General features: G+C 36.9%; 1 protein-coding gene across 1 annotated transcript in view; it reads left to right on the top strand.

The window, feature by feature from the left end:
- Window positions 1-18,779, top strand: part of pip5k1bb (phosphatidylinositol-4-phosphate 5-kinase, type I, beta b) — a 36,532-nt gene that overhangs the window by 1,348 nt on the left and 16,405 nt on the right. The window contains exons 2-5 of the mRNA XM_056772859.1: window positions 11,759-11,882; window positions 12,069-12,134; window positions 13,733-13,863; window positions 15,864-15,981. Of these exons, the coding sequence (XP_056628837.1) occupies window positions 12,069-12,134; window positions 13,733-13,863; window positions 15,864-15,981 (315 nt within the window). The 5' untranslated portion in view covers window positions 11,759-11,882. The remainder of the gene's footprint in view (window positions 1-11,758; window positions 11,883-12,068; window positions 12,135-13,732; window positions 13,864-15,863; window positions 15,982-18,779) is intronic.

The raw sequence follows: 18,779 nt of genomic DNA, 5'->3' as shown, positions 1-18,779 counted from the left end.
AGAACAACACATTTATACAGTCCAAGCATCCACTCATTTCAAGTGAGGGTACAGCTTAAAAAGACTTTTATGAGAACTGTTATTTATTTTACCTATTTAAGCTAAACTTTGGGGGGCACGGTGGCTTAGTGGTTAGCACGTTCGCCTCACACCTCCAGGGTTGGGGGTTCGATTCCCGCTTCCGACTTGTGTGTGTGGAGTTTGCATGTTCTCCCCGTGCCTCGGGGGTTTCCTCCGGGTACTCCGGTTTCCTCCCCTGGTCCAAAGACATGCATGGTAGGTTGATTGGCATCTCTGGATAAAATTGTCCGTAGGGTGTGAGTGCGTGAGTGAATGAGTGAGTGTGTGTGCCCTGTGATGGGTTGGCACTCCATCCAGGGTGTATCCTGCCTTGATGCCCGATGACTCCTGAGATAGGCGCAGGCTCCCCGTGACCCGAGGTAGTTCGGATAAGCGGTAGAAAATGGAATGGAATGGAAAGCTAAACTTTCATAATCATGAACTCACATGTACAGTAGAGTCTCAGGGCTCATAACATATTAGTTATCAATATTTTCTCATAAAACAAATTACTGTGTGGCCATCTGGAATTTTGATTTACGAACTTGAAAGTTAAGATCAAGGTTTTTCTGTAATTTAACAGCACTCTATATTAGCATTTTTTTTATTTGCCTATGGGAACTGATAGAGCATTTGGACCCGGAAGCTGTGGTGCGTGACGTCACACTTAATTGTTCAGATTGTCCTTAATCATTTGTGATAAAAGAGCTTGGTGTACTGTAAAAACATATTGTATTGTTACTTTTGGAACATTCAAGGCCGGGACGGCATATTAAAACATCTCAGTTGGAGGATGGTTGGCCTAGGGATTGTCCCCTTGAATTATTACAATGTTTCACCATATACAAGTAATCAAAAACCTGGACTGGCTGCTCACATTTTGGCACAGATGGTTTTGCAAGGTTGCAAGTATAAAACATGAATGCAACATAAATTAATCTATGAGAAGTTTCCTAGATTTTAGTGTTCTTTATTGTTGAGTATTGAGGTTTTCAGCTGTGTCCCAGTATTCACCAGTACTCTCACTGCCATGAACATATTTCATTGTTCTCACAATGGCCCGCTACATTCCTCCTTTGTATTCACACTGCAGCCAGCCAATATACAACTGTTAAAATATAGTACCCTTCACACAGACCATCAGTTTACAGACTCTTTATAACAGTTTTAGCTCACTTGGATGGTCCTAGATCAATACAAAAGTGCCTGGTTTGACATGCTCTTTTCAACAGTGTTATATGTTGCTCTGGCTGGATTGTCAAAGGCTTCTCAGAGGACTTCCTAGTGGATCATTTTGCTGCAGTGTTCATTGACAGACAAAAGGCACCTGCCTATGAAAAATGCAGCTGGTTAATCATGCAAATAATGTATTTTATGTCCCTTTCAGTTTTAAAGAAATAGATCACCAAAAAAAAAATGTCAATGAGATTTCATTTGACGTTGCCCATGTGCATTATATTTGGGCTATTTGCATTTATACATAATGAAGAGCCGCAAGAAGCAAAAAAATATTAACCTATTTCACAAATGTATCGTTTAAATTCAGAAGATATTTATTAAACAACTGGAATCATAATATTTATTCAATCATAATATACAATTATTTGTAAAGGAAGGAAGTTGTATTCATCTGGGATGTTATCAGGATGAATAAATTATGAGAGAATTTTCATATTTCATTGAACTTTTCCATTAATTCAGGAAACTTGCAGCATACACAAAAATAGAAGTTGTTAAAGGTGATGTAAGTAGTTCATTTGAGAGAGGGATGCACAGTAAATAAGTATATATATATATATATATATATACATTGAAGCTTTGTGATGCTGATGGATTATTGCTTTGTGTGTTTTAGCACCCCAACATCGTAATAATAGCGTGACTCTGACATCCCTTATCAGCAAATGTTTTGTCCGCCCACCTCTTATGTTGATAATATAAGTATAATTGAGATGACTTGTACCTGTAAGTGGAGCATGTACTGTATATTTGAGGATGATTTCTTGCTTAGTGTTTGTCAAATGCATTTAGGGTACACAGACAATTTTTGCCCAAAGGCTTAAGGTTTGAGGAGGGTTGCGTTCAGAAAAACAACATTTGCATAGATCTTTAGGTTCCTTTAAGCTTTTCCTGCAACTCTCTTTGGCAAAGGTTATTGCGCCACTGCTTTTGAATAGGAAATCAGCAGATGTAAATTAGCGCCTGGAAAAACACATCCTTGGAACATTGGCCATGTCTCTCTCCATATGTGGCTCTTGCATGCAGGGTTATTTAACGAAAGCTGTCAATATGCGCAGTTAGTTAGATGAGAATCCAATACCTTCGGACAAAGGTGAGGTCAATGCCACATTGTGTTTATAATTTTCATTTGAACTTACACATATTTAGGTGATACTGCAAGTAGTGCATGAATGGGAATCAAAGGACATGATAAAGAATTTACGTGTTACGTAAAATCATGCCGTTTTAACCTATAGGCTATTTAGCGAGCATGATCACTTGTGCCTTGTGACATTTATAAAACAAGAATTGCATAATGCTTAAAATACAAAGAGCATTGATGGGTCTGTTGAATATGCCTCCGTCTTCTTTTATTTGGTTGTGTATGGGACAGTGATGGCATGCGTTTAAGGGTTCCTTTATTGCGGAGACCATCTGTTAAAACTATAGATATTCATAATCCCTTTGAGTTTTTGCTGTAAGACCCCTGGAAATTGCCAAATATTTGTCCTGATCCACCGCAGGGGCTTCTCTCTAGAAAATATCATCTTTTTGAACTGCCCACAAGAGTCTGAAGGTCACATTTCATGTAAGTTCTGTGGCGTAATTTCACATTTTCGGAAGAGTTTCTGAAGAAAATGTGAGTTGTTTGTCCATGCAAAACTGACAGGCAGGGCATGCTTACTAGGTTGTGTGGGTTGTCAAGGCGTTGCTCTTCGGTTGTTTCAAGTTTCTGGTGTGTTGTTATGCAATTACTACCGTGTTGCTGCTCAACAACATCATGTCACATCAGAAGAACATGAAGGTAAATAAATAGTGTGGACGTTTTCTTTTTTGTAAAACTATTCCTTTAATGCCCAGGGTTTGTTTTTTTAAAGGGATCCTGTGCCCTCGGCGAGGCATATAAACCTTGGTCGGAAATCACTTAAATAAGCAAAATTGTGATACACGTTGTAGTCCCGACTAGCTGTTTGATGCAGTTCTGGAAAAGTGTTTTCTGTTAGAGAGTATGACCCTTTCCAAAATGGCACAGTCCAGTCTTGTGGACCTCTTCCTAGTCCACACTTGGTGACAATAGGAAGTGCAGACCTACAGGGCACTAGTCCACAAGGCAAGGGTACATGGTAGGGCATTTTGGGACAGACTTGAGGTCATCACGCTGGAAAGTGCAGCAGTGCTTTCTAATCACTCTCGCGGCACTTTGTTGTCATACACGGATCAGTCTGCGCAGCGCCGCGTGACGTCGATGACATTGTTGTCATATGGGACAGGAGCTGCTGGTTTTTCTGTATTTCGTATGATATGCCTGAGCATTATGCAATACATACTTATATTTGTAATGCAAGTGCTTATGTATATTTATTTGTATACATAATACTTAATGTGCATAATGTGATCTAAATATGCATATATGTTGTTATTTAATATTTGTATATAAGGTGTGTTGTTCCGCTTTACAGAGCCCAGAGAAAACTAAATATTAATCTACAAGAGAAGATCAAAGGCTTATTACCTTAAGTAAGAAAATGCACTGCATTAAAAAACATATTCTTGAATAGTTGGCTTAATAGAAAAAAAATAGCAATGATGTGAATAAGAAACTATTTTAATTAAATTACATTAAATTAAATGTATCAAACATACATTAAAAAAATGATCCGTTATATTTACTGACATCCACGTCACTCCTCCCATCCGTTCTGTGATTGGTCTTTCGCAAGGATTCATGGGCAGGTAACTTCAGTGGAGTCTTCATTCGTGCTGAAGACAGCATCAAGAGCACAAAGGAAGCGCTCGCGAGCAGACTTTTGAGCGCTAAAAAGATGAATGGGACACCCTACAGACTCTTAGACTTTGCAAATACGCACAATTTAAATCCATGAGACCGCAAGTCCAAATGAAGTGCGCCATTTGTGCGCAATATGTCTCCCTTTGGAGTGGTGTTAAAACTTTGCAACATTTTTTTTTAAGCATAAAGAGCAACATAAAAAGTTAAATATAGTACTCCTTAAAAAGGGTGACAACTGGATGACTTGATAATGGTAGAAAGTGAATTGGGATGTCAAACCTGTCCTGATCAATGACTTTGATGTCACGGCTGCTTTATGTGTAGGAATAAACAAACAAACTCACATTTATTGTCAAATGTCAAAATGCTGTGAGTGTGTTAGCTGTTTTGAAGCATTGTTGGAGAGAGCTAGACAGGCAACGTCGAGCTATGTTGTTGCATTCTTTGGTTTCATAACAACAATGGAATCAAGACATACATATCCTGTTCTGTTCATCTGAAGAAAAAAGCATCAATTGCCTCCAATGGCAACATGTCCCCAGTGAGCAGAAAGGTTCTTGGAAAGGCTCTAATGTCAGACACACTCAGGAAGTTGTTTGTCCCCTGCATAGTCATGGCTTGATCACGAAGCTTGTTGTAGTTACCGTGTTTGAAGTCTAAACATCATATTGTCATATATGATATGCAGTCCTATAAGTAGGTGCTATGAGCAAAAACTTGTTTGTTTGTTTGTTTTCCTATTAGCTGTGCGCTGTTGGGCTGTGCGATATGGACAAAAAAAAGAATCTTGATTTTTAAATCAATTTGGAGATTTCGATTTTAATTTCGATTTTCAGTAAAATTTTTATAAAACTTTATTTCCTTACACAAACGAACAGGGAAACTGTTGATTTTATAAATTCATGCAGTGTTCATTAAAACATGTTTAAAAAGAAGCATAAAAAGCTGTATTATGTCTAGAACAGACATAAGACAGGTGAAAACCAAGTTAAGCAAAATGTTTATAAAACAGACAATGGGCCAAATGAAACTGTAACAATTAGTCTCTGGAACCAACATACTAAATAATATGTCTCAAAAACATATAAAGTTAATTGTTACAAAATATCTCTAAAGCAGACATAAGGAAAAATAAATGTCTGTGGTTAATCAAACCATCAAAACAAAAAAACAGGCTGAAATGTCTCTAAAATAACAAAAACTAAAACAATGGCAGAAACTAGCTGCTTGAAATGTTTAAAGGTTTTTGGCTACGAAAACCAGTATGTCCACCATTTCTGGTTTCAAGCATGTCACCACATTCCCTCTTGTGCCACTGTCGATTGAGGGAGTAAGCATGTAGCTATCCAACCTAGCAGTCTATTTCTTAACTACTCCACATTCAGTTTTTTTTAAGAAGATAAAAAATGTATTGTATATTTTCACAGTAGTAAGCAGCATATATATTCCAATTAATATTAATATTGCTTTAATAAATTAAGGCTAAATTTAAACTTACCAATTATTAGATGGAGTCTGTGATTTATTAATGATGATTTTCTGATTTCCAAATCATCATTAGTAAAGTGCACAGTTAAACTTAAGTAAGGCTCTGATGTTCTGCTTGACCACATGTCGGAAGTAGTCGCGTAGTATTTCACTTATTTTAACTCGCATTGCATTTGCGGCCTTGCATTTGGAATACATTTCAGGGATGGCAACTCTTGAAAAATAACTTCGCGACGGCAGCTGATATCTCTAATCAAGTGCGTGTATCATTTTTTGAAAGCCGGCTTTACTGACAATATTGGCGGGCATCATATCTTTGCATAAATGGTACGTGACGGCGTCGGTTATTTCGTTATGCCTTTTCGAACTTTATTCCTATGGTGTGCAGCTCGTAAATTCATTTATTATAGATTTTTGTTCACCTAGTTTTTAGGGTGCACTTTTGTTCGTGTCCTGGCTTTTCTTCTCCATGCACTGGTCGTAGAGCTCTTTGTGGCGCTGCCTCAGGTGTTGATATAGATTAGATGTGTTACCATGTTTTGCTGCAACGATGGTTTTGCAGGTCTTGCAAATTACGTGGCTCTGTGAGAATCGTCTCTGCTAAATCCAAAATATTCCCATATCACAGATGTCGATTTTCTCTTTGTTACCAAGTTGTTAATCTGTTCTAAACTCATTTTCGCTGTTTCAGTACAATCCCCCTGTTCTGATCAACCGTTCGTTCTGTTAAATTCTTGCGGGCTGTGTATGCGCGCTCGCTGCGAGGGATTCTGATTGGTTCGGATAGCATACTGTGGGACGTCAGTTGGCGGGAAAAGAATTGTGTTATCTGCGGTTTAGAAATCGCAGATGCTCACATCGAGGTTTTTTAACGATTTTGATAAATCGCACAGCCCTAGTGTGCTGTAGAAATCACATTTGAGCTCTATAGTACTGTGTGTTTCTCTGTTTTTATTTACGCTATTCAAATTCAAAGTTTACCTCTGGCTGCTGCATGAATGACAGCAATGATTTTGCACTTTATGCAAATGCGCACAAAACGGTGACAGCCAATGGGAGTGCAGACAGTGTTGACGATTTCTTTTGAAATCTTGTAATATTTCTTAACATTTACTTTCATCTGAAGTAATTTGCAGATACGTTTAATCACATTGTGTTGGTTTCTTGGGAGTAGAACCCATGACCTTGCTGTTGCATTGCAGTCTACCAGCTGACCTACATGAACTTGTTTTATTATTGAAGTATATTATGTAACTGTACATATACCCTTAGTATCCAAAACTTCCTCTCTGCTACACGCAGTGATTGCATGTTAAAGTGCAGAATGGTTTTCTTATCACCACCCTGGACATCAGCCAGACTGCGAGTGGAACAGCGGGTCCGGCTCTCCGCGGGATGCAGATAGATAGCAACGTGATAAGAGCACATAAAAAGGTTTATCGTGTTCCTGGGTCAGACATCTACCTTCCATATCTTTCTTTCAAAACATTTGATTTGGTCACTAGAGAGTTAAGTGTATGATATAATAATCTATACTCTATCCATCTAAGAAATACATTAATATTCTCTAACATATTTATTCAAGTTAAATAAGAGCTTGTTACTATGTATGTATAAAAGAAACCAGTTTTCAGATGTATTTCATACTTTCTTCAAGTATATTTTTGGCCTTTCTCAAGCTCTTTTCACTCCTTTGACCTCCACAGCAGATCTCTCTGCCCTTGTCCTGAGTCGACTGTTCAGCAGTTGGTCTGATCACCTGGTTCTCATCGTTCTTTGCATGCCGAGTTCAACTCCCTCGGAATAGTAAATAGAGACGCAGCATGAATATCGTCCTTGTTGTTCCCTTTATATCTCACCATCTTTCGCAGTCTCCTCTTGAGGCTCCGTACAGCCACCAAAAATAAGTTTGTTGAGAGGATATAAGAGAGAGGGCAGAAATAGGATTTTATTGAAATTAAATAAAAATTTCATTTGATTTAAGGTTAGGTGCTGTCATGGATTGTGCATTAAACGGACAGCTCACCAAATAATAATACTTTTGTCATCATTTTCTCACCTTTGAGTTTTTACAAATCTAAATGTCTTTGTTATGATGAACATAAAGAAAGAAAATTTTAAAAATCACAATATTTGGGTGAACTTTTCCTTTTAAGATGATCACTTAAATCACCAATAGCCATTTTAGCCACAAATAGCCATTCAATAGTCCACATGGCACATCTATACAGTACCACTGTAGTATTTACAGAATGACATTTTTTCTTCACATATAAAGCTGTATTGTATTGTTGTTACACATGATTATTATGTCCAATTACAGTTTTTAGCAGAAAACCTTAACCCAGTATAATAATCCAGTTATATAATCATTGTCACGGTACCCAATTAACAAACGACAGAGAGAACCTCCGGTCAGAATAAAGAGTGCATCTGTGAGGCCTGTGCCGCGCTACGCTCCTAATCCTGTTCCCTAGCTTTAAGTCCTCAATTAAAATGGACACACACAGGATTTTGGCTCTCACACATGAATAATTCTTGAAGAGATTTCATTTTCACAGTTAAACAAGGTTTTGAAGTGTGCTGACGTGGGATGGCAGTGTTTGGGAGACAAAACTGACAGTGAGCATATGTTCTTGCTTAAAGGGGTAGTTCACCCAAAAATGATAATGATTTCACCATTTGCTCACCCTTAGGCTCCTGCAGAACACAAAAGAAAACATTTGGAAGAATGTTGGTTACCGAACTACCTTAACCCTTGTTAACTTTCACATGGACACAAAACCTTGGACACATTCGGTTTATGCAATAGTGAGAAATTGGCTAAATAAATAGTAGAATTCTGTAGAATAAGAACTTTCATTTGATATATAACTTGAAATTGATGGACATATTTAATCGTTATGAAAAATTTTCATGATTATAAACATACTGTACATTGTTTTAAAGGGGCTATGACAAGGGGTTATGATGAATTTCAGCCTTAATAAGTTATTTTATGTTCGATAAATGCAATAAATAATACCACATGTGATAGTTAGAGCAACAGAAATGCATGTGTATACATTAAGGGAATACTTTAATGACATAATTTTGGACCTGCCCGGGTTTTATAGGTACAGACACACGAACGACTTGGATTTTACTTGTTTTGCACGCTCTGTCTGAACACTATTTACAAACTCGTGACAACAACCATGAAGAAAAAAGAGAGATATGGAGGGAAAGAAAGAGAGATGAAGTGAGGACAGGTTTTAAGTATTATGGCGATCGAAGCATATCTGTAATGCCTTTAAAGGCCACTTCCCTCGAGTACTTCAGGATCTTTGGCTTTTCTACCGTCAGCTCCATCCAAGTTCTTTTTTTGTACAATGGAAGTGTTGTTTGTTATTGGATTACAGAAAAGTTTGAAGCGTAACTGTTTACCAAAAACGATCCTTGGCTGTCATTGTTTAGCAAACGATAGTCTTTGGTTGCTGTGTTGGGCTATTCATGATGCTCAAACATATAGATACATTTTCAAATAGAGCAACAATATTTACACTTTTGGGAAAAAATTATTTTGTGTTTTGTATATTTGTGTAAGCTTACATGATTTGTTGATCGACCCTGATATAGAGATTTAACGGTGAACATTTCAGATCACGATTATAGTGGGAAAAAATGTATCACAATTATCATTTTTATCATGGCTTTATTAACATGTTCTGGAATCGTCAAAAAGGTACTGATGTAAACCAAATTTAATATTGAGCTAATCTTTAAATGTGCTTTCGTTTGATTGATAAATAACATCAATATTAGTCATGGCACATTGGGGGGATGAGGTAAGAGATTCCTATTTCAGACTAAACACAACCTTAAAGGGGAACACCTTAAAAATGAAAAATTCTGCCATCAATTTCTCACCCTCAAGGAGTTTAACATCCATTTCCCCCAGAACTCAAATGGAAACTTTCTGACTCCTCCATAGATTGCAACCAATCACACAAGCCTCTTTTGACAGTGCATCTGGTGTCAGCATCACTCGCTGGAAACTAACACTCAAATCAAGTTTATAGTAGTATAGTATATAGTAGTTAGTTTTGTTTGTAAGTATCCTTGTTGCATCATATTAATTTATACTGAACCACCGGAGTCGCGTTGACAATTTTACGATGTCTTTGCGCACTTTCAGCGCTTTCAAGATTGGTTGCGTTGAAATCTTAGGATACATAACACACAGTATATACATAAACACGAGACAGTAAAATGTAAATTGATGTAGATTTTAAGATAAATAGATAAGTAATATAAGTGGGATATTTTTTTTAATGCTCTTTTTTTATCTAGTTTATATATCTGTAGTCTTTATATCATGAAGCCAGTGCACACCCCTGGTTGATTTTGTAACACTTTACAGTTAGGTTGAATTTGTTAACTAAAGTAAACTGCATTAGGTAAGATCCCAGTCAACAAATTGATCTCACCTTGAGCTCACGTATTGCTCACAATGTGAGATGTAATACATTGTTCTGTATATTAAATTGCATTTCTGTCAATAGATCCTCCAACAAATACACACCGTACAATACCAAAGTAAAATAAATATTGTACATTGAAAATTTATATTATATAATGCATCGTCAATGATCTTAATGATTTATGATGTAATTGGCTGGCAGTCACTCTAATATTTAAACACTGCTCCATGAGTAAACTTTCTGACGTTTGAGCTGCCCTTTCCTGAGATACATGATGCTTTACCGCTCCTGTTTGGATTGCCTTTCTTATAAATGACAGTATTACGGATAATGACACGTGGAGGAGGTTTATTTTGTGTGAGCTGCATGGGCTGGCATGTGACGCTTCAGTGGACTGTGTAATCGCTCTCTATAGCAGTTTGATGTTAACAGCTGGTTATCAGGAGCAAACATCCCAACACATTCTCTCCTTTTTACCATCTCTCTCTCTTCTCTTTTCCTCGCATGCCCTCTGCGTACCAAGTCTCTCTCTCCACAACCATCGGAAAACATTATTATTATTTTTCAAGTTTGTGGATATAAAAACGCTGGCACAGAGCTAATGGCACAGACGCTTTAGATTTTCCGACAGAAGTTGCTCTTAGCCCTGAATAAGCTCTCAGTCTTCTAGTTTGTTTATGTTTGCAGTCTGAAAGGTCATTATTCCTCATTTACACAAACTGTGAGTGCCTGCACCTTCTCTGCATGTTTTACGAGGAAGTCAGTGCTTAAATGCAAGCGCAACAGCTTAACCAGTCATGAGATCAAGCAAAAGAGATGCTGTATTGTCTCAGTGAGAAGTGTTAAAATAACTCTTCATCAATCAACTTAAGGACATCAACCACTTGGCAAAATCATGAGAGCCCTTATGTATAGCTTGTATATTAACCTGGGAAAGAAGAGCGTTTTTAACAAATGACACATTTCACCCTTGAATTGAATTTGTCTCTGTCATATTCACTTTAGTTTATATTCATTTTATCAGAGAGAATATACTAGTTTTGTTTTTTTAATTTTATATTTTTATAAATATTTTGAATTTGTTTTTATTTTAATATTTTTAGTTTCCGTGTTCATTTGCTTGTTTGTTATGTGCTTTTGTCATGTTATTATTTATTTGTTTATTTTTATATTGCTATGCAAGTTTAAATTATTTTTATATCAGTTTTAATTTAATTTATTTATTTTCGGTGATAAAATGTTGTGCCTGAACTTGTTTTAATTTATTACTCAGACAACGTTTCTTAGTTTCACTAAGTTTACGTTTTTCAAATAATAATATAGGGCGATATTTCATTTTTATTTTGAACATTTCTGTTCATTGATATCAAATAAATTGCATATTTTATTTGCCTAATATTATTTGAACTACACTTGGACTATCCCTGTGAATTGAAACTATCGCTTGAATACTTTTTGTTTTAGCAAACTGTAATAGAGCTGTAATCGAGCAGCCAGAACGGTATTTTACTCTTAAAGCAAAAAAGCAATATCACAAATGATTTATTTTTTTACCTTTTTGGATCTTTAAACCAAATAAAGTTTCTTTTGTCTTCTCTATTTGCGGTGAGATATGACCAGAGCACCATCTTGAAGGGTAACACTCCCACTCTTGTTTGTTGTTTGTTGGCCATTACGCCTTTTTTTCACACTTTCCAGTCACAGCCGCACTAACTAGCTCTATTTTTCTCATCCACAGGCTGACAGAAAGAACATTCATTCTCATCCGCTCCCCGACCTCGGCTTTCCATCTATTCCACATGACTGGGTTATGCAGCAGCCGTGACCAGCAGACCAGCACCTGTGTTCTTGGTTGAAACAAGGTACACAATTACATCATTTTATGAGCAGAGCCGCATATTAGTTTATTTGCATGCCAGTTTATAACCACGGCAGGATATCCTGCAGTCCATTGCAAATGTTATGGTTTATGGGTGGGCGGGGCCAGGGGGCTTTTTTTACATACACTGGAGTTAACTCGTCTTAACTCTTTATTGTTTTAATCACAGATGTCATCGGCCAATGAGAATGGAGTCAGTGGGTCTAGCAATAACAGAGAGAAGACATATAAAAAGGTGATGATTTTTTAGTAACGTTTGTGGTTTTATATCCATACAATGGTCTATGAGGTGCAATGTTGTTTAGCTCAAAATATCTTCTTCTGTGTTTTTGTAGAAAGAAACTAAATGAAATGAGTAATTGAAATAAAATAATTTTTGAGTGAACTATCGCTTTAAGATCAATGTATCACAGGCCGGTGAAAAGGTCCAATGTGTATTTTTTGGAGGATCTATTGACAGAAATGCAATATTATATACATAACCATGTCTTCAGAGGTGTATAAACCCCTTACATAATGAAGCGTTATGTTTTATTACCTTAGAATGAGCCCCTTACATGGAATTCGCTGTTTCTACAGAATTTCCAAACGGGCTAACTCTACAGAGCGTTTCATAAATAGCTTATCTCCTTCAGCAAAGAAGCGAAAACGTGAGATCATCTTAGTTCTTTGTCAGCCACAGTAGTGCTTCGAAAGGGAGAGGTGGAGTGAGCCATTGGTTGCAATACACAACCTCATCGCTAGATGTCGCTAAATTTCATACACTGGATCTTCAGATTTAACCTTCGTTTTTAAGTTGTTTGATTGTCAGACCATGAAACATTTCTCACCCTGTTTTTGACATATTCTAGCCTAAATCAACAAGATGTCGTCTCACATCTTATTTTAGTCTGAAGAATGATGTGCGTTTTCTCCAGTCACCTTATTATCATTGTCTCCAGTGATGGTTTTGTGTTGATAGTTTCCACTATTCTAAATGATACCATCAACAGAAACCCTTTAATGAACTTTTCAAGATTCCTGAGTTTATGGTAAACAAACTAAGGTTGGGCCGATATATGATGTAATCATTCATTGCAGATATCTGACAGACATCACGATGTTGAGCTGGCATGGTGATTTACTACGAACGTTTTACTTTCGTCACGTGACTCTTGGTTAAAGGGCCATATAAAAAGCGCTGTACAGATCAGACGGTTCTGACTTTATAACTGTCCAGCTCGCGCTGTATAAAGAAGAACTCATCTTGTGCAGACCCGCCTGACGTTAGAGCTGTATAAAAAAGATGCATGTCTGCGCAGCTCGCATTGTATAAAGAAGATGCACTTGAGTTTATAACTATCAAGCTCGCGCCATACAGATGAGACACACCTGATTTCAAAGCTGTCCAGCTCACACATAGACGCGCCTCACTTTATAACGTCACACCTTGTTCAAAGAAGACACTGATGTCATCATCCATCGCAATGTTTTACTGTATACATTGTCCCATGCCAATTTAGACATCACCCAACCCTAACACAAACATGCAGTCTACTTGTTTAACCCTGGTTGGTTGTATACTCGTACTTTGAATGAACCTTGCTCAGCTGCTTTGACTTACAAATGTTAACCAAAGATATCTCCATTGTCAAGTCAGGTCTTAGCATTTAATAACCTCAATAGACCTATATTTTGTTTTTAAATATCTACACAATCTAGCATCGTCTTTTTTCTTATAATTTAGTTATATTGTACAGAACTTTGGCTCAACTTTGAGTTAAATAAAGAAAGAATGACTATAAAATGACTCGGATACAATAATTTATTATGCTTTTTTGACATATTTTTCAGACTACTTCATCTACCCTAAAAGGAGCTATCCAGCTGGGCATCGGGTACACAGTGGGAAACCTGACCTCAAAACCTGACCGAGATGTGCTCATGCAGGACTTCTATGTGGTGGAGAGCGTTTTTTTACCCAGGTATAAACAGAGAATATTGACAACTACAAAATATTAAATATATCTATATACAGAAGCCTATTTTTCAGTAATGATTCTAGTCATTTGCAATGCATTATTCTCAAATTCTGTGTTTCTAGTATTTCTGGGTCATTGGCTCTATATTTCTTGGTCAATGAATAAATGCCAACATCAGGAAATCTTGCTGTGAAATGAAATGCATGCTAATGCGAGTGTATTATGAGATCAAGAAATATACCCGCTTCAGCACATTCCAAGGTTTTTGCATTTGTTTAAAAGAAAATTGCACTTTGCTTATTGACTCTTATTTGAATAAATGGCCCAGAGCTGAGATAATTCATCTATTGTACTGATTCACCGGGAGGCCACAGATTCATTAGTGTACCCTATTATAAATAGATCCTGTTTGTCTTATTATGGGCTGCCCCTTGCTTCAGCGCTCAGCCTGATCTCACGGGAATTCGTGACTATTTTGCAAAGAATCGATTTTAATATGAATTTGTACGATGTGAATCATACTTAAATGTAAGTTTAAAAAAAAAAAAAAAAATGAAGCCCCAAACCTAACCATCACTGCTGCGAAAGCAGATCATATTAAAGAGGTCAAATGTGTACGATTCATACGAATTAGCAACCGCGTAAGATGTGGCATACTATAAAATAGCTTCTGCATATTGCATACTGTACAATGTATACTGCTTAAAGATATAGTAAAAATGTTTGCTTGAATGAAAGAAATTCACCCAAATAAAGTTTAATTTAGTCATCCTCTTGTCGTTCTTCTATATCGCTGGTGTCCTGCCCGAAACCTTGTATCTCAATATTTCGTGATTTTTATTCTTGATTTGATCTTAATCACTATTATTAGTCACCCTTTATGTTTGTCACTGGGTTTTGCAAATATCTAACCAATATAAAGTATAAAAAACTGCTTTTCAACTTTGACAACACAGTATGTGATGAATTAAAAGAACTGTGTTTCTATTTCCTCAAAAATGGCGAACTTGGACATACAAGGTTATTAGGACTGTGCCGATATCGGCGATATGGTTTTGTGTTCATAAAATAGAAGTCAACGGGGATCCATGTTGTTTACCAACGATCTTTAAAATATCTACTTTCCTGTTCGGAAGAAAAAGAAGACATACCGGTTTGGAATGATTGGAAGTAGATGTTCAAAGGATTTTTCTGTGAACTATAAACATGAAACGGCATGTATTGTGCAATTTCCCCCCACAATATCTCTGATAGTCTTGTGTGAATGAGTGCTATGGTGCTGGCAGCACATACAGAATAGCAATTCACACAATGTACACAGATTGGGGCTGATCTTTCAGTTGTGAGACATAGCTTATTCAGTGAAGTGCTGTCTGGGAAGTGGCCCAAAAAAATCCAAATCACTAACCTACTTATGAGGGATCACTATCAATTTTTGTTTATCGTAAGTTTTAAGGAGTCGAGTGGGAATAACATCACCCCTCCCATGAAGTTGCACTCTTAGTAATGAATAAAACACGAGTAATCCAAAGACTGATGACCTGCCTCGTATCACGAAAGGGCCTGGGAAAAAATTCAGGACATTACAGGATATTTATTCCCAGGATTTGTTTACATGTCATCGTGTATAACTAATGTGGTTGACATTGGTCTTTAGTTTGTGTAACAGTCAATAGAGACGAACTAGAACCTCCTTATCCTGAGGCGTTGATTCTGTGCGTCTTTGGTAAAGATTTCCTTGAGTGTTTACCACTGGTGGGTCACATTGCAACCAGGATGTGCTGAATGATGGCTAAAAAAGATCAAATGTGCCTCTGTTCCTCAGGGATAAAGAAGCATTCTGGTTGGGTAACAGTTTCATGTAGTTCAGTTTAGAGGATCAGAGTTAGAGAAAGACTCCAGATTCTTCCCTTAAGCTTCTTGTGTTATTAATGACACACATTTGATTCACATAAATGTCTTGTCGTCTGTGATGCCTAAAGCAAATACTTTCTCTTTTCCAGTGAGGGAAGTAACCTGACTCCAGCGCACCATTATCCAGACTTTCGCTTCAAAACGTACGCGCCATTGGCTTTCCGTTACTTCCGGGAGTTGTTTGGAATCAAGCCAGATGATTACCTGGTAAAACAAACCTTTTAACTTTAAAAAATGAAATCAAAATGAAAGCTAGTATTTACTTTCTTGAAGCTGCAATCTGTGACGCTACATTGACACAGGGGCTTACAGGCTTGACGGAGGGCATGACTGCTTAATGCGATCGTCATAGTGACAATAGGCAATCTCATAGGACCGCATCTCAACACAACACAAAAAAGCCGGCTTTTGACAACTAGTTTTAGTTTTTCGGTGTGAGTCCGGTACGTATATAAAGATTGGTCGTGATTACCCACCCCAATAATAAAACTTTTCTCCATTTTTACTCTGTTTTGTCTGTTGCATGAACGCATTTGGCTGGCGATCTGATTGGCTGAAACCTGCGTTGGCACATGAAAAGTTGAGAATTTTTCACTTTTTGCCGCAAGCAACGGCAGTAACGTGTCGCCGACAGACCCACAATTCAATTCAGCAACGCATGTGGTCACCCATTCAAAGTAAATGAGAAGCGTTAACGGCAACAAAACTGTGAATGAGGCGTTACTTTTGCCTCTATATCGCCATATCTGTTTGAATCCTAAAACTTCAGGTTACTTTATGTATTTATCTGTACTTAGTGAAATGACTCCAAATAGAGGATACTCACAAAATTGTACCTGACAGCTAAACTTACAAAAATTATCATAAGCTTAAAATTGTGAATCGCAGTTACGCATTGTAGCTTTAAAGAGTCTCATTTATATCATTATAGCCAAAATCTAAATTATTGATTTTAACACTTAAATGATATGTCTTTTGAAATGATTTTAAGTAAATAAATAATGCTGTCAGTGAAATTAATCTTTAACTTGTTCATTTTGGTTTTAACTCTATTAATTATTTAAAATATTATCATATTTATTGACGATGTTATCATTATTCCTATGTCGTATGTATAGTATTAATGTGATATCTGATGGCATACACTTAATCATCGTTAACATTTATTTTTCGCACTTTTGCACTTTTTATCTTCTGCCAAAATAAACCATAGATACCGGTGACTCATTTTGCACCACATACATTTAAAACCTAGATCACATACTATCCAGAATGAAAATGTCACCAATGACGCAAGCCAGATTTGAACTTTTGAACTACTAGGCCACGGCTCTGTCACAATGCCATTTTACCTCCATATTACCTCCCAGTGTGTGCACGTCCTCTCTCTGACAGAGCTAGAACAAAGCGTCCTTGTTTCAATTAAAGTTCAATGTCTCCTCACATCAGAGACCGGTAAGATTATTACACTGACCAGTCATGAACTCGACCATGACACTGTGCCAACTGTGACTGGCAGAAACTCAAACCATGAGGATTTAGCAGTTTGATTTGATGTCTTCTCGCCGTGCAAGGTCTGGGCGCATTAGATGAGGTGTTGGTGCTGTGCGTTCCCCAGCGCTGAACTGCATCACTGCTCAATCTGACTCACAGCCACTGCAGCACCTCTGCAGCATCACTGCAGCTCCTGCTTGTGCAGATTAATGTGGATGTTTGTGTGCGTGTGAGTCACAGCGGACGATGCTGATTGGGCATACGATCTCATTCGTGTTGTTAATTGCTCTTCAATATCTAATGCGTGTGTAATGAGCCCTGCAGAGGGATATCGCTCCCAGGTGTCTGTTGGGTTGGTAAGTTGTGAAACTGCATGACTGTATATTATCCATTAGCAAACAAGTCAACCGTATGGCTTCTTTAGCCACATTAGTTTAAAGAAATAATTAAATAATAGAAGAGAGAGGACTGCCTGAAGGGAAAACCAATTCACATGACTTTAAAGTGATTTTATTTTGCATGTGCGTGTTTTGAATAGGCTCACAGGAATTCCTTTTTGTTTGCATAAAGCACACATGTTTGGCATGTACACATGTATGTGGAAAAAGTATGCAGAATGCATCAATGGCCATTCCAAGCAAGCAGTAATATGCTGCAGTGTGTCACACGATCTCACTACATCACATATTTATTTCAGTTTACAACCTCTGCATCATTGTAAGTAAATATGTTTTTTTTGCATCTGTTTTGTGTACAAATTAGTAGTGTGACGATAGACTCACTAGCTCCTAAATCGATATAAGGCTTATAAGACAATAGTACTATTCAAAACAAAATAAGAAAAGTTAAACTGAAGTGCAGACGACATTCTGAAATGTTATGTCACAAAAAACCCTGAACATAACATAAACATAATTTAACTAGGGCTGTTATTTAGACTAATCTCTTTTAATCGTATCCGAAATAAAGGTTTGTGTTTACATAATATATGTACTGTGCATATTAATTTTGCGTTTATAAACTCATAGACATGCATGTATATATTTAATGCAAATATGAAATATCTAAATTAATAAACGTTTATATATTGTTAAATATAAAACAAATATTTGAAATATTTCTTACATATATATATATATATACAGGTATGTGTATATTCTTGTTTATAAATACAAAATGAATATGCACAGTACGTAGACATATATTATGTTAACAAAAAACTTTATCTTGGGTGCGATTAATTAATATTAATCATTTGACTGCCCTAAATTTTGAATCAAATTCAGAAAGGATCTTAAATTGAAAAATCAATTTAAAACTGGCCCCTAAAACTGGTGGGGACCCTAGGCTGCAGTCTAGGCAAGCCTGTGTGTTCATCCGCGACAGCATATGTCGTACCGTTAAAATATGGTTATGGCTCTTCAACACTTGTCATATATTTACACTGTAAAATAATATATCGCAACAGCCATTGTCAAAATGTCTTTCCTTTTAGCAGATGAATTATAATG

This window comes from Triplophysa dalaica, chromosome 18 (assembly GCF_015846415.1).
Source record: "Triplophysa dalaica isolate WHDGS20190420 chromosome 18, ASM1584641v1, whole genome shotgun sequence".
Lineage (NCBI taxonomy): Eukaryota > Metazoa > Chordata > Actinopteri > Cypriniformes > Nemacheilidae > Triplophysa > Triplophysa dalaica.
The sequence above is the reverse complement of the archived record's forward strand: the minus strand, read 5'-3'. Positions and strand labels throughout refer to the sequence as shown.